General features: G+C 40.6%; 1 protein-coding gene and 1 long non-coding RNA gene across 5 annotated transcripts in view; one reads left to right on the top strand and one right to left on the bottom strand.

The window, feature by feature from the left end:
• Positions 1-4,184: 4,184 nt before the first annotated feature.
• Positions 4,185-15,128, bottom strand: part of TMEM232 (transmembrane protein 232) — a 315,887-nt gene continuing 304,943 nt past the window's right edge. For all 4 annotated transcript variants that reach the window (XM_014592682.2, XM_027765405.1, XM_006161109.1 and 1 more), the window contains 2 exons: positions 8,441-8,534; positions 4,185-4,797 (listed from right to left, as the gene is read on the bottom strand). In XM_014592682.2, coding sequence (XP_014448168.1) covers positions 4,519-4,797; positions 8,441-8,534 — 373 coding nt within the window. In that variant the 3' untranslated portion in view covers positions 4,185-4,518. The remainder of the gene's footprint in view (positions 4,798-8,440; positions 8,535-15,128) is intronic.
• LOC102482321 (uncharacterized) lies at positions 8,141-10,673 on the top strand. Its single transcript, XR_336378.1, has 3 exons — positions 8,141-8,268; positions 9,556-9,666; positions 10,606-10,673. It is a non-coding gene; the product is annotated as an uncharacterized LOC102482321 (long non-coding RNA).

The raw sequence follows: 15,128 nt of genomic DNA, 5'->3' as shown, positions 1-15,128 counted from the left end.
AGAATTTACTTAAGATATGCCATAACTGTCTCTGGTTTAGTTAATATGATGTTTCAAAATATGAGAAAGGACACATGAAATTAACTAGTAGAAGGTTACTACAGAGAGATTCTACTGGTCAGAGCAGTAAAATTGAATTATAATTGCTAAACATTACTTTAGAATTTCTAAAGTTGGAGTGAGTTATTTTTGTATTACCTCCGTGTGCCCTTTTTTTTTCTAAATTCCCACTGACCAATGCTCAAGATATTAGTTTTGAGTGTTTCTTCCTTAAATTTCTCACTGGCATACCCCACAAACCTTTATGAGGCATTTGATTAGTTGTTTTTTTTTTTTAAGTAATTATAGCAGGAGAAATGCCTATTTTTATGTTTATGTTACTCAACATTTACATGTCTTTGTTCTTCTTGTTTCTTCTCTAAGGCTTATATTTTCATTTCTAATACTGCAGTGAACTGACTAAATGTCTTGCTATTTATCCTCAATAAGGTATGAGGTCTATGAGATAGTTTGTGTGGAAAAGAAGTTGCCTTGGTGGTTATTAAGAGAACCCTCAGGTCTCTGGACTCCCATGTAGTCAACTGCGTTTCGCATCCCGGACCCAATGGCTTAAAACTCACGCTGGGTGCGTGTGTATGTGTGCCCAAGATCCCGAGAGTAGAATGGAGAAGGGATTGTGGCATGGCCATCCCGCCTGGGGGGTGATTTCTGACTTTCTGTCTGTCTCTCTCTGTCTGGCGATGCATCCTATAACAAAAACCAAGCCAAAAAAAAAAAAAAAAAAAAAAGGAGAGAACCCTCACAAGATTTCACAATAGATTCCATAATAAATAAGATAGAAAAACCCAAGTTTATTCTTTCAAAATTAAATATAGATGGTAAAGTAGAATGGAAACAAAATTCAAACCCAAGATATATTAACTCTTCCTCATAGTAGAGTCATTTGAAGGGAATAAGAATTGTAGAGGGCAGATAGACGTGGAATATATGGCTCCTTCTTCTTCCTGTCAACTTTAAATGGGAAGAAAAGAAAAATAAATAACCAAGGCCAAGAACAACAGCTGAGCAATACCAAAGTGGCTAAAAAAAGTCCATCTGGAATCGAACTTTTGCCTGAGACTCATAGAACCCGTTGTGAATTTTGAAGCAAAGTTAATATGAAATATAAATCACAAAAAGTTGCAGTTGAGTTGGCATTAAATTATGTATTTATTGGAAGAATTAATGATTACTTATTAAAATAAATTGTAGTAAAGTTTTTTTTTAAGTCATTTACATTTACCCAAAAGATGTTTTCTTATCTCTCCTCACCCCTCAGCCCTCCAGGAAAGCTTGCAAAAACAAAACAAAAGTTTGCAAAAACAGAATAACAACAGAAAAGATGGAAAAGAGAAGAAAGAGGAATTAACTTTTATTGCATGTTCCAACAGATTCTAGGCATTGTCCTATGCATTTTCCCCAGTAATTAAATAGTATCTTTTGTCCGAAACCTACCCTTCCTTTCTCTGCTTTCTGATGCTGGAGAACCAGAAGCCCAAGAAGAGTTTCAGGATGGGGCAGATTGATTCTTCCTGTTTTCTTGCTCTTCCTGATGGTGTGATTTTAACATAGACAATTGGTTCTAGTTTCATGTTTACCTGCACTGCCAGAACCAGCTGTATCGTGCTCCTCAACACAATGTCCTGGAGGAAACGGGCAGTGTATCTGTCAGAGATCTGAGTGCCACTGTAGGAACTGCCCTGATAAGCCCCACATTCTAATTATCCAAACCTCCTTTGATTTCAAGACTCCAGGGGTAGCAATAGTTTCTGCATTTATCATTTCTGGGTTATTTCTACATTCCCTTTCATCCTCTCTCTGTTCTCGAACACCTGTTAGGACAGTTTCCTTGCTTATACGCTCTCTGTTCAAATGACTAACAGGTGTGTTTTCTTTCTTAGCCTCTGATGGGTACCACTTGTTACATAAATTGTGCCCATTTCGTAAATCACACCATCAGGAAGAGCAAGAAAACAGGAAGAATCAATCTGCCCCATCCTGAAACTCTTCTTGGGCTTCTGGTTCTCCAGCATCAGAAAGCAGAGAAAGGAAGGGTAGGTTTCGGACAAAAGATACTATTTAATTACTGGGGAAAATGCATAGGACAATGCCTAGAATCTGTTGTTACATAAATTGTGCCCATTTCGTAAATGGGTAAACCGAGCACAGATAGGTTCAGTAATTTACCTCATGTTTCTTAGCTAGCATGAGGCTTAACTAGAATGTGTACCCAAGTCTGTAAGCCACATTCTTTCCTAATATTTCAGGAAGAATCAGAGAAGAGGAAAACCATAAGAGATGACAGATGTGTGTTACCAAATTTTAAGAATGTTAAAATATAAGAATAAAGCCACAAGGATTCTGACTAATCATTTCTCTCTCTCTCTCTCTCTATATATATATATATATATTTGTTGAAGTTCTGATAAGTAGCAGTTAGATCTGAGAAGGAGCAATTAGATGAATTACTAGTTCCTTTGCTACAACTTTCAGCCCAGTGATTAGATCTCCCTACAAACCAATGGAAATATGACTTACAAACATCGCCAGTGTTTATAAGGCTGTTATCATTGAGAGCCTTAATGAGAAAGTAGTTTGTATGGAAGAATAGAGGAAAAGTAAGACCTCATTGATTCATAAGTGAGTGACAGGAAAGACTTAGAAGTGAATCACTGATGGAATGAGAGTTTGGAAGGATGGGATGCAGAGAACAAGGACTGACTAGTCAGGGAAGGGATGCAGAGAATAGGGCCTGACTGGTCTTTTATAAGAGAGACTGGTTTTCATATTGGGAAAAAAACAAAAGAGGATGGAAGTATTTGTAAAGGTGCATTGAGAGATATTATTTGTAAGAACATCTGTATTTTCTATCTGTGGATAGTGAATGAGACAAAAAAGTTTGAAAGAGAAATATAGGTTTGAATCAACTCTACAGGAAGCCAAAACAGGAACCCACCCTCAGATTTTTCTACCATATGTTTTACTTTTTTTTTTTTTTTTTGAGAGAGATTTTTGCTATAGGGCACATGCGCTCGCCAGAGAGACAGAAAGCGAGAAATCACCCCCCGGCGGGATGGCCATGCCGCAGTCCCTTCTCCTCCATTCTCCTCTCGGGATCTTGAGCACGCACGCACATGTGCCCGGCGTGAGTTTAAGCTACCAGGTCCGGGACTTGAACCGTGGTCGACTACATGGGAGTTCAGCAACATAGCCGTTACGCTAACTACTGGTCCCTCTACCATATGTTATTAAACAAAACATGGCACATTACACTTATATAATTCAGGCTAAAAACCTGTGACCCAATATAAATCTAAAAATATGTCATGTTGGGGCCAGCAGGTAGTGTGGTGGTTAAAGGCGCTGGACTCACACACTCACACATGGCTGACCATGGTTTGAGTCCCAGACCTGATGACTTGCTTTCTCACTTTCTCTCTCTCTCTGTCCCTCTCTGGTCAAATTAAAATTAATTAATTAATTCTTTAAATATATATATAATGTTAAAAAAAAAACAGTTGTCAATGTTTTATAAACTACCAACTTTCATTTTTAAAAAGTAGTCACATTTGAAGGCATCTCCTTGTAAGGTTGGGAATAATAACACTGCACACACATTCAGAATGTGGCTTGGGGGTTGTGGTTCCCAAGCTCACTTCACTGGGAGACCTTTCCTTTCTGAGCTGTCTGGTCACTTAGTCTGACACACCAATAGCATGACTATCTCCGAAGGAACAGCAGGCCACCCGGTGAGACGGAGGTCTGCCTATGATCTATGTCTTTCAGGAAAGGTATACAAGGTGCTGCATAAACCCCATTCCATTACTGTAGCTGTAGTCTGAGGACTTCAGATGAAGTGAAATGACATTTATAAATATGACTCCTGATTGGATAAACCTGTCTCCTAATCACTGCTGGGTCTTTTAGGATCATTCAAATTCATTCTCATAAACTAATTGGGCAAAGAGAAATGATGGTCGCTCTAGCATCTCCTCTGGCATCTGTAAAGACCAAGTCAGTGTGATATGACTGCCTTCTCCACATTTGCTCCTAAATAGCAGTTTACCAAACTCAAGCTGACGTAAGAGTTGGTTGGCATAAGTGGACTACAAAACACAAATACAACGAGATGTCATAACTTCTTTATATGAGTAGTGATTATGTGAGTATCAACAGATGGCCACTCTGTTTTTCAGCAAATAATTCATATATGACGACTCATTAATTAATTTGCAGTTCATTTCCATCTAACTGTCCAATAAGTATCAATACTCAGAGTCATTGATCAAGTATGTGAGTGATCACAAGATAAAGGTCCCCTGAGAAACGCACTAGTAGAAAGCAAGTCTTGGGAAATGATTACTGATGAAATCACTCGAGTGCGATTAAGAACTGACTGCTAATTTAGGGTTTACGTATGAATATTTAACAGCTTGCACCAGGATAATATCTCTTTTCAAAGAAATGGCCTCAAGACAATTACGAGAAAACTTTCCTAACATTTTGTATCTTGGGCTCTTTCATGCTATGAATTTTAGGCATGTAGATCTCAATTTTTGAGCGGCTCAATTTCTTTTCTAATTTAATCACTTCAGTCCTAGGAGGAAGCTCGTAAGGCTTGGTTTGCTTATGTAGTTTCTCCTCTCTTTTCTTCATAACTTCTTGGAAGTGTTTTTTCTCCTCTAATTCCTTGTCTTCAAGTTCTTTGGCTTCACATATTTCATTTTCTTTCTGCCGAATCTTCAGCTCTTCCTGCCACTGTTACAGAGAAAAACAAACACAAAATCTTTATATATGATTGTCCATGAAAAAATATATATTGGTTTAGCTTCTCAAAATGCAGATCCTTATATCCAATTATTTTCTTTTCTTAATGTTTTTTTTTTACAGACATTCCTCAGAAGTCTTATATTCTACCAGATTGGAAAAATAGAAGAACCACCTTTTAGAATGTTTATAAGTTCCACAAAAACAGAACTCCCTTTCAATGTATTTTTAAAGATAACAAATCAACCACCAAAGAGATAATAGGGTTTATTTTTCTCTATCTCAATGGATTTCATTTTCTTCATCGACATTTACATAACAGCAAGGGCCACAAAATGAAAAGCCAAGCTGAAGCGAATCAAGTAGAAGAAACAACAGAAGATACAAATTAAAATGAAAGGGGAAAATTGGGTAGTATTTCACATGGGGTTGAAAATGAATCTAATAACCAAAAACATGCTTACTTTGCAGCAGGCTGGTAAAAAGACTTTTAAGGGATTAGTCTCTGCTGAGTACAAAGTTAGTTGGTAAAAACAACAACATATCTGAAGGCGAGATGCCAAGGGGTGAGTAACCCATGTTAGATCACCCAGACATCATCATAAGACACTCCCCCCTCTGATCCATTCGGTGAGGGACATGTAACATGAGATGCTAAACCCTCTTCAGGCTTAGTACAATGTTCAGAGGAAATATTGGAAACACCTAGAAATACTGTCTACCTGACCCTTTTGGTCACCCTCCGTATATTCAAAAATGATGAGACTAAAAATAGCAATCTACAGGATAATTTACAGGTGACTAAGTATACCAGTGCAGTGAGTCAGGGCGACTATTTCTCATCTGGGATGGATAGATAATAAGCAAATAAGCACAGTTAAACCTCAGGGTTCATATTATGTCACTCGGCCTTGTAAAATGTCAGCATTCCCAAACGAGTGAAAATACTGAAAATCAAAACATGATAATATCACGCCCACTTAATTTATCCCCAGTTAAGTTTGAATGACATAAGAAATACAAAACATACTTTCATTTATCTTGAGACTGTATCTACACATCATTATTGCTCACATTTGGTTTCCCAGAAATCATTTTTGCATGTATACACAAAAAATGGAAGCAAACCATCTACAATATTCAGGCACAGGCCAAAAGCCATGCTATGGGTTCTGTGATACTCAACCACACACATTAATTTTTTTCTCCTATAATAAACTAAATAGTAATCTAACTACATAGCAAAACTACCAATTTTATGTTTTGGCAGAAAAGTATCAGTTGGTATAATAATGATAGTATCTATAAATAAAGCACCTAATCCACCTTAAATGAAATATTTCAACGTATCTCATGGCTTTGCTTTTTATTTTGTGAAAAAGCAGTAGAGGATTCATTTTTAAGAACTGTCAGTAGGGAAGAATTGTTTGGTTTCCTAAACAGCGTGTGTAATAGAATCAAGCTGTGCGAAGGGAGCCAGGAAGTATCACATCACCATTGTCCAGGAGACAGTTCCTTCTCCTTCCCCCATGCCCCCCGTCCTTAGCATGCAGTATGGCCAGAATTCACCATAACATCAGAACCTTCTTTTCATCAGGCCCAAAGAAAGTAAACGGTGTTTTTTTTTTGGTCTCCATTGACCATGATAAGCTCAATTTCAATACATCATTACATTGCTGTGACTTGACCTGCTGTCGTTGTTATCTATGGTGGTGGCTATGAGGAGGCAGATGTGTTTGAAGTTGACAGGAAGTGGCGGTACCTTTTACGTCTTTGTTTAACCCACTCACTCAGTGACTCCGCCCTCACACTGTGGAGGACCAGCAATGTGCAAGGGCCCTTCACACGGGCTGAGCAGTGAGGTGTCGTCTTGGCACGCGGTAGCCACTCAGCCAAAGGCCGTGTCAGAGAGAGCATCGCACCTGTGGCTGCAGCAATGCGTCCCGTTTCTTGTGGTTCCCACCCCAATTCTGTTAGGGCTTATGACCCAAGGATTTGAGCCACTGTGAAAAAGTGGAAGGGAAAGTGGGTTTGAAGTCCAGACCGTTCGTTGATTTGTGCCTAAGAGCAACCATTTACTAACCTTGAAACCTGGGCAAGTACCAGTTGTGAGTAATTTATTGCTGGTAAATATTTTCCAGGGTTGAACTAGTGAATTTGTAAAGTGTTAAGAGTAAGTATGGAGCACTACTGCTATACCCAGCCAAAGGAAACGGTGTAGACATGAATACTGTAGAGATATTCAGAAGCATTTCCACAAGCCTTCTCAGATCAATACTATGGATTACTATTTTTCTTGGACTTGCCACTTACCAAACAATTTGGAACTTATAAATTCTCAAACATAGTCCAGAAAGGAATCCTTTGCCTTCCTTTAGGTATTGAATTGTTAGAAAAGTCATAACATACTTTTTCTATATTTTTCTATGCAGAAATGAGCCATGACATTCCCAACAACCCAGTACAATATACGCCAACTGCTGGCAGTGATGGCTTAGATAATGCACTTGCCCTTGGAAAGAGGAGGAGCCGCCAGGGTGGTTAGGAGCTATTTCCTACCCTCTTCTCTGTCACTGAGAACACTGTCCCCTGTCTCCAACTAGCCCCAGGCAGCCGAAAGGCACCTGGTGAAATGTGCAATGTATTCTACATCATCTAGTCAAAATGAATAGGAAAATATAGATGGGGAAACTTATGAACCATTAAAAATCGTTGAGAATGCCCTGGATGTCTGATATATTGGTTTAGCTAAAACTTTATTAGTGAATAGTAGAACAACCTCCTGCCTCTCATCCTGTGATTCCAAGGCATCGTTCAGTCTCCAGGCTCATGCTCACAGCTATTGCTAGAGGCGTAAATATCTGCTCTGTGGTAAATAACTATTCAATGTGATCAGCGAATGAAATAGCCCCTGATTTTTGTCTTAAAAGATCACTACCTTAAATGATGTGTGAAAAATTAATCATGGTAAGATAATCACATTATGATAGATGATAGTGAACTACTGGCTATAAAACTAATTTAAGTTCATTCTGCATGCCATTAAATCCATACTGTAGTCAAAGAAAAAACAGAAAATAAGTACTTTCTTTCCTATTGCAGCTCTACTCCCAAAAAGAAGTGGACATAAAATGATGTGCATCTGGTAAGAGATGCTTGACTAAACAGAGCACCATGGAGGAAAGTGTTTTACGTGAACAGCCTTGTATGGCCACGACCTATTTCATGCATACTGAGAACGAAGTTATTCACAGCCTTTCTCGTCTGTCAAGGGGAAAGACTGGTCACTGCAACTGAGTCAGAAGATTTTTGTTCCGCTATTAGATCTGCACTGCAGGAGAAACCGTATCAGATTCTCATCACAGGACGGCAGTGCTCCTGAGGGAAACGGGATGAGGCTAGCACTTCAGGAATGACAGAAGGTCAACGCGACTGTACCCCAGAGAAGGCCGCGGTGTGCAGGTATTGCTATGTAGATAGGGCTGCGTGATTTGATGAAGTGTGACAAGGCTCGATCTTGGCTCTTCATTTAAGTCTCACTTGCTAACGCTTCACTCTCAGAACTACACTTTATAATTCGAAGTGCCCTTAAAGTACAAAGCGTCTGCTGCTAGTTTAAGAAGTTCAGTCTTACGTGATGGTCGATGATTTTCGTCAACTCTTCGTCCACTTTGGAGAAGTAGTCTGGATATTGAAACATGGGAAGTTCTGATACAGAATGATGTTCCCTTCAAAAAACCACAAGAACAGATCCAGGATTAGGTAGGTACTCTTCCTCCGCAGAAACAGCCCAGTCTGAAATCCTAATTCAGTAGTCAGCACTTTCAGCTTCCATTAGTTTAAAGTCCTGTCAGTCAGGAGCACGTGCTCGCTCTGTCCATGTGCCCTCTGCCCTGGGCCTCTGTCAGTCATCCTGTAAGCCTACTCGGACTTTGCTCTTTCCAGCCATCAGAATCATGAGTTTGTACCCAAACTTCTACTTTCTCTGTAAAATTGCACATGCTCAGGTATTTCTGTTAATGCCACAATGTACCAAAACCCAGCTCTATAACCCTGGAAGTCCCAGTGGAAGCCTAAGGACTTAATCTAAGAGATGGTAAAATAATGATGTGTTGTCAATACTTCTCCAAAGTCCTTGTATTACTAAGAGTGGAACTGTGCTAGACAGTTTGGCAACAGCTCAATAAAGCTGTTGGCAGTACAAAGCTGGGCCCCAAACCAGGGGAGAGTCACTAGTAAATTATCCACATTATTTATTATCCATAACTGTACTATGAAAAATGGTGACAGAGTTGGTCCCCAGGCAGAGCAGTTAAAGCCATTCACAGAGATCTGGATCCCATAAGGCCAACCACAGTCCTAGTTCCAGTCTTAGCAGCTTCAAAAATACACCAGGCATGTGTGCACGTGTGCCCCAAATCCTGACAGGATGGAGAAATGGGGGGAAAAGGACTGCAGTGTGGCCACGCCTCAGTGAGAGCTCTCTCGCTCTCTCGCTCTCTCTCTCTCTCTCTCGCACATGTGCCTCTGTCAATGTAAATAACTCTTTAAAAGGCAAAATGAAAATTATATGAGACCAGGAATACGTGAAACAAGAATTTTGTGGGAGAAGATGGTTTTAAGGAAAAGAAAGATTTAAAGAAGAAAAATCTTAGAGACTGACGAGGGATGACCAGTGACAAATTTCCATATCCAAGAAAGTTTTATCATTTTTTTAGTTCAAAATAGCTAACATTAATCTTTTTGCAGGTTGCTGCCTATACATCCCAGCGAGCTCTGCATTCTCGACATCCTACGTTCTCTTATGACACCAGACCCTCTTGCTCTATGCTGGACTACATGCTTCTCGAATTTTTCCAGGTTTGTCCCCACCATCGCCTAGTCTAGACTCTCATCATCTCTCACTTGGGACGAAGGCCTCCTTTGGGAAACCTTAAATCCACCACTTCTTACTCATTTCATTCTCATCTCTATTCAGTAGCCAGCATTTGGGTTTTAAAATACAAAACGCATCATGTCAGTGCTGTCTCAACTGTTCGTTATCTTCCCGTTACCGTCAGGATTGAGATCGCATCTGTTAAGAAAGCCCGAGAGGGACTGTGCATTCGCTAAGTGGCCCTGCGTGGTTTCTCCATGCTTATTTCTTGGCTCTTGTTGCCCGGGTCCATGCGTCCCTCACACACAGGTGTTCGGGTGATGCTACAGCATACCATTTATTTTGTCAGAAAGTGTACGCACTCAGCAGAGAGAAACAGAAAAGAGGGAAGAGAAAGAGAGGAAGCACCCCCAATGCAGAATGGTCATGCCTTAGTACCTCTTCAGTTCTTCATGCTCATGAGCCCAGTGTTTTTTAAGCGCTGGGGCTAGGATTTGAATCACATGGACAGCCATGCAGAATCTAGCTCCCTTAATCATCAGGCCATTGGTTAGCTCTATTTTCTCTTTCTTCATGCCTGTCTCCACTCCTGCTACCCTTGCTACAGGGCGGGTTAATACCTATGCATCTTTCAGCTTTCAACTCAGGTCCACTACCATAAGCTCTCAATCCACCACGGGCCTTGCCCCTGTTACACTTAGCCCAGTTGTAATTTACATGTATCACGTGAGTGTGAGTTTTATGTTTTCCTGACCAGAATATGAGCTGTGTGGTCATGGAGACTCTTAGCTGTTCACTCATTATCATCTCTTCAGGGCCCAATGTAGTGCCACAAGACACTTATTGAATGTTGGCCTGTTTGTGGAATGATTGACTGAGTAAACGAAAGTGACGGTTTGCTTTCCTCCCCTTTATTCTCCAAGCTCTCAAGAAAGACTCTGCACACAACACTGTGTCAGTGAAGGAGCACCCCATATGGCAGGAGGAGGCGATCTCCGGAGACAAGCTGCAAAGTGGGGTTGACAGCAGTTCAAAGACAAAGACTGCAGTGACACGTGAACGGGCAAAACGGAGCCCTCAGCCAACCTATGCTGTTCACAAATATCGCAAGGCAGAGCGATGAGCTTCCTACCGCAGGCAGAAGCGGACTCTGGCCACTTTGTCTATCTATCTATTTACTTATTTACTTTGTCTATCTATTTATTTATTTACTTTGAAACACTGTTATTTTAATTTCCAGCCTCTCTCTCCCATTCATAAGAAATGGCATGCGTCCGTACACTCCGCAAAGTTACTAAAACGGTTAAGTGAGGTACTGCATAACTAGTACACGGCAAGCGTTTAGTACTAACCTCTCTGACTGCTTGTATTTCTAGCAACTAGCATAACGCTGAGTGAACGAAGAGGCACAGTTAACAAATCTTTTGGGGTTTCTTACTGGTTATCTTCTTCTCTGGCATCATCCTAAATACCGTCATGCACTCTGAAGGACAGAGACCCAGCTAGGAAACATGTCCGTGGGTGATCCTGCCGTAATGCACATGTCAGTGTACTTCCACAGCCTGGAAGGGAGCCTAGCACACACCTAGGCCCCGGGGCACAGCCTATTATAATCTATGGGACTGCTGCTCTGTGGGCAATAAAGCCACTGCAGCCTGAAATGCCCTTACACTGTACCTGACTATTTCTAAGTTAACCATATCAACACTTTTCCCTACCGAAAAGAGCACAGTAACTGTAAAGAAAAACGAGACTCTGTTACCACCTGAAGTTGCCACTTGTCTAGTAATAATCGTAGCAGACTTTAGCACACGGAATATGAGTACAAGCAGTGATCATTTCAAGTCACCAGCCCAGAAGGGGAAATGGAAGTTTTACTCTTCTCAGCACATGAAGGACTATTAGAAATATTGCCAGCTGATGTAATTAGGACTTACCTTGTTCCTTTTCGACTTTCATCCAAAGCCCATCCTCACTCTCATTCTTTTACCACACAGAATATTACACACCAACATTCATATTATTACCAAGTATTTTCTCCAAAATTGCAGTTAGGTAAATGAGATGCATGTCGGAACTATTTCAGAGGGTGTCTTACAGATAGGGTGATTGTCAAAGGTGCATTTTCTCTCTGTGAAAGTTGTGAGTTCTAAGCTCATACTGTTCCCAACAGCCGTGAGACTTCCCTAAGCTAGTTCTTGGCGGGACAAGACCTTTCTCCTGCACACCTTTCCCAAGCACTTTCGTATCTCTTCCTCAGTTCTCAGTACAACCTTAATATAAATCAGAGGACAAATAAAGTGAGTAATAACGCCAACAAATATCCCTGTTGGGAACACCTTTATAAACTTTAGGGTTAGGTAATATATATTAATAAGATCACTGGTTAAAAATAAAAATGTATCCATTTAAATTTATTGCTAGAAATCTTAAGCTAAGCAAAAATCTTAAGCTTAATTTTCTTCTTTCCTTTTCTTTCTTTCTTTCTTTTTTTTTTTTAGGTTTTTGTTATAGCGTACATAGGGGACATGCACTCACTGGAGAGACAGAGACTGTGAGAGGCGCAGTGAGAAATCCCCCCAGGAAGATGGCCACACTGCACTTTCTTCTGCTCACACTGGTCCAGTGCGAGTTACAAGCCACCAGTCTGGGACTCGAACCACAGTCAGCCATGTGGGAGTCCAGCACCTTAATGACCACACTATCTGCTGGGCCCAGGCTTAATGCTCTTTCTAATGCCTGCACGAATGCCAGGTAATTCAGCACTGTAATGTTGCTCTTCTCTTCCAATTTTATGGACCTGGCCTCTTTGAATTTTGGCTCTTGAATATTAAAGGAAAATACGACCCTAAGAATCTAAAATCATTTAAACAATAAAAGTATTTAAGAGAGTCACCTTGAATTCCTGCTCAGAAAAAATAAATGTTTAAATATTTTTAAATGGGGAAAAGACAGTTACAAAACCTTTCAGTTTTAAGTGGATATGCTTACGTATCTCTGATTTCTAGTTACCTCAGTTCAATAGTTTGAACTAGAAAAAACACATAGATAACTATTATACCATACAACATGGGACATAAGAGAGGTAAAAACATAAGGATATAAACAGAAAAAATATAGAAAATTGATTAAGCACACAGTTCTGTATTCAGGCAGATCTTGAAGCAAAGTCTGGTTCTGCTATTTACTGATATTTAATCTTCTTGGCTTCTTCATCCATAATACAGAAAAATAATAGTACCTGCCTTATTATGTTTTTACAAGAATTAAAAAGGGATAAGACATAAATCAAACACCAAACAAGTTTCAGCTGTAATATTCTTATCATCATCCTTCCCTTTGTTTCAAGGGAGCTGAGATTAATCTCTCACCTCTATTGAAATAGTCTTGAATAACATCTTTTCTGCCTGTTTAATGTGTTCAGTGCAATTTTTCTCTGGTACAGTGTAACCTAGGATGATTTTATCTTGAGATTTTTACCTTAATTGCATTTGTAGAACCTTTTTTCCAAATAAGGTCATATTTGCAGCAATAGAGAGTTAAGACTTATACATATCCTTTGGGGAAAACCATTCAACCCACTACTCTTTTTTTTTGGAGAGGTTTTTGCTATAGGGCACATACACTTGCCAGAAAGACAGAGAGAGACAGAGATAGAAAGCGAGAAATCACCCCCTGGGGGGATGGCCACGCCACAATCCCTTCTCCTCCATTTTCCTCTCAGGATCTTGGGCACGTTTGCACATGCACCCGGCGTGAGTTTAAGCCACCGGGTCAGGGACTTGAACCGTGGTCAACTCCATGGGAGTTCAGCGACATAGCCATTACGCTAACTGCTGGTCTCAACCCACTACTCTTGACAAAAACTATCTAAGATTCAGAGAAAGAAAGCATTGGGTTCATTTGGGAGTACAGAGTGAGATGGTTGGAACCTACGGGTACACTACGTTTCAGGGCATTGTAAGGCAATTCATCTACTCTCCTGGCCCTTCATTTATTCCAACACTTCTTGCAAGAAGGATGCTAGTATAAGGGAAAGGAGTGGGGGCCAACTGGTGCCATGGTGATTAAGGTGGCTGGATTCCCACATGGACCACTGTGGTTCAAGTCCTGGACCCAGCAGCTTGAAAATTACATGGGGAGGCTTGAAAATCACATGTGTATATGTACCCAAGTTCCCGAGAGGAGAATAGAGGAGAAGGGATTATAGTGTAGCCATCCCAATGGGGGGTGATTTCTCACTTTCCCTCTCAATGTATCTGTCTCTCTTATCTCTGGTGAGTCCACACACTCTATGACAAAAACCTAATACCCAATAATAATAATAAATAAAGGAAGGGAGGGAAAAAAAGAAAAAGAAAACTTTAGATAAAGCCATGTAGGACTTCAAAGCTCACATTGAGGGAGACACGCAAACAGATATCTACTGTACACTGGGAAAACTGCCATGAATAGTGAAATCGGGGTCTCTGGAGCACGAAAGAGGGTATTTGACACACTTCACCTAGTCTGAGGGTGGGTCAGAGAGCTAGTCCCCCATGAGGTGTGCCTCACTGTCTTAGTAGGATGACAACGAGACTGATGAAAAGATGCATTTGAGACAGGCTCCATTTCTTTGTAGATCAAGGATGAGAAACACATACAGATATTTACCACAAAGTGGGGAGGGCGAGCATGGTTACGCATATGTTATACAAATTTTTCAAGTCCCCCAAGCTCTCCGGAGGGCACGCAGGTATAGGAGCACCCAGCAGGGCAGGAGGTACTCCTTAGGAGCCAAGACATGCCCAGGTCTCGGCCTCTAACTCTGCATCTTACACCCACACCTAAAATTCAGCCTTGCAGCATCGACTCCGGAGGAAAAATACTGCTTTCATTCCAATGAATTAAAATGACCCTCGGAATGAACCAATGAGGAAAAGCTGTTGTATGAGTGAAACAAGCCACAGAACCCATCGTTGCTTAACAACGGAATGGCTTGGCCCGTGCTCTACTTCGTAAGGGAATCGGCACTGAGAGAATTCTGGTTGGTATGGCTCTGCTCTCGTACTTCATTTTCCTCTTTGGGAGTCACGTCATATTTAGGAGCTTTCACTGGTTTCAAACTCAACTTGCTCCAATTAATCGTGCACTTATGGAAGGTTGTATTTCTATTATTTGGCTACCAGAACCCTCTCTTTAAACAAGTTTCTTGTCTTCCTTAGTTCTACTGCAGTGCTTCTGACAAAGGCCTTATCTTCTAAAGGTAAGTCAAGGGTATTAATACTGGCCATGTCGTCTTGACGCCTTTTAGAAGAGAAAGGTCTTAGGAACCCAAATCCCTACGTGGTGACATATTGGATGATTGCTTAAACTTTTGAAGTTAAGCAGGATGAAAATAGTGGGGAAAAAAAGGCTGCTTGCATCATTTTGATAGAGCAAAACAACAAAAACAAAAGCCATTTAT

The sequence above is a fragment of the Tupaia chinensis genome, unplaced genomic scaffold, assembly GCF_000334495.1.
Source record: "Tupaia chinensis unplaced genomic scaffold, TupChi_1.0 Scaffold138235_1, whole genome shotgun sequence".
NCBI lineage: Eukaryota > Metazoa > Chordata > Mammalia > Scandentia > Tupaiidae > Tupaia > Tupaia belangeri.
Note: the sequence above shows the minus strand (reverse complement) of the source record. Positions and strands in the feature narration are given on the sequence as shown.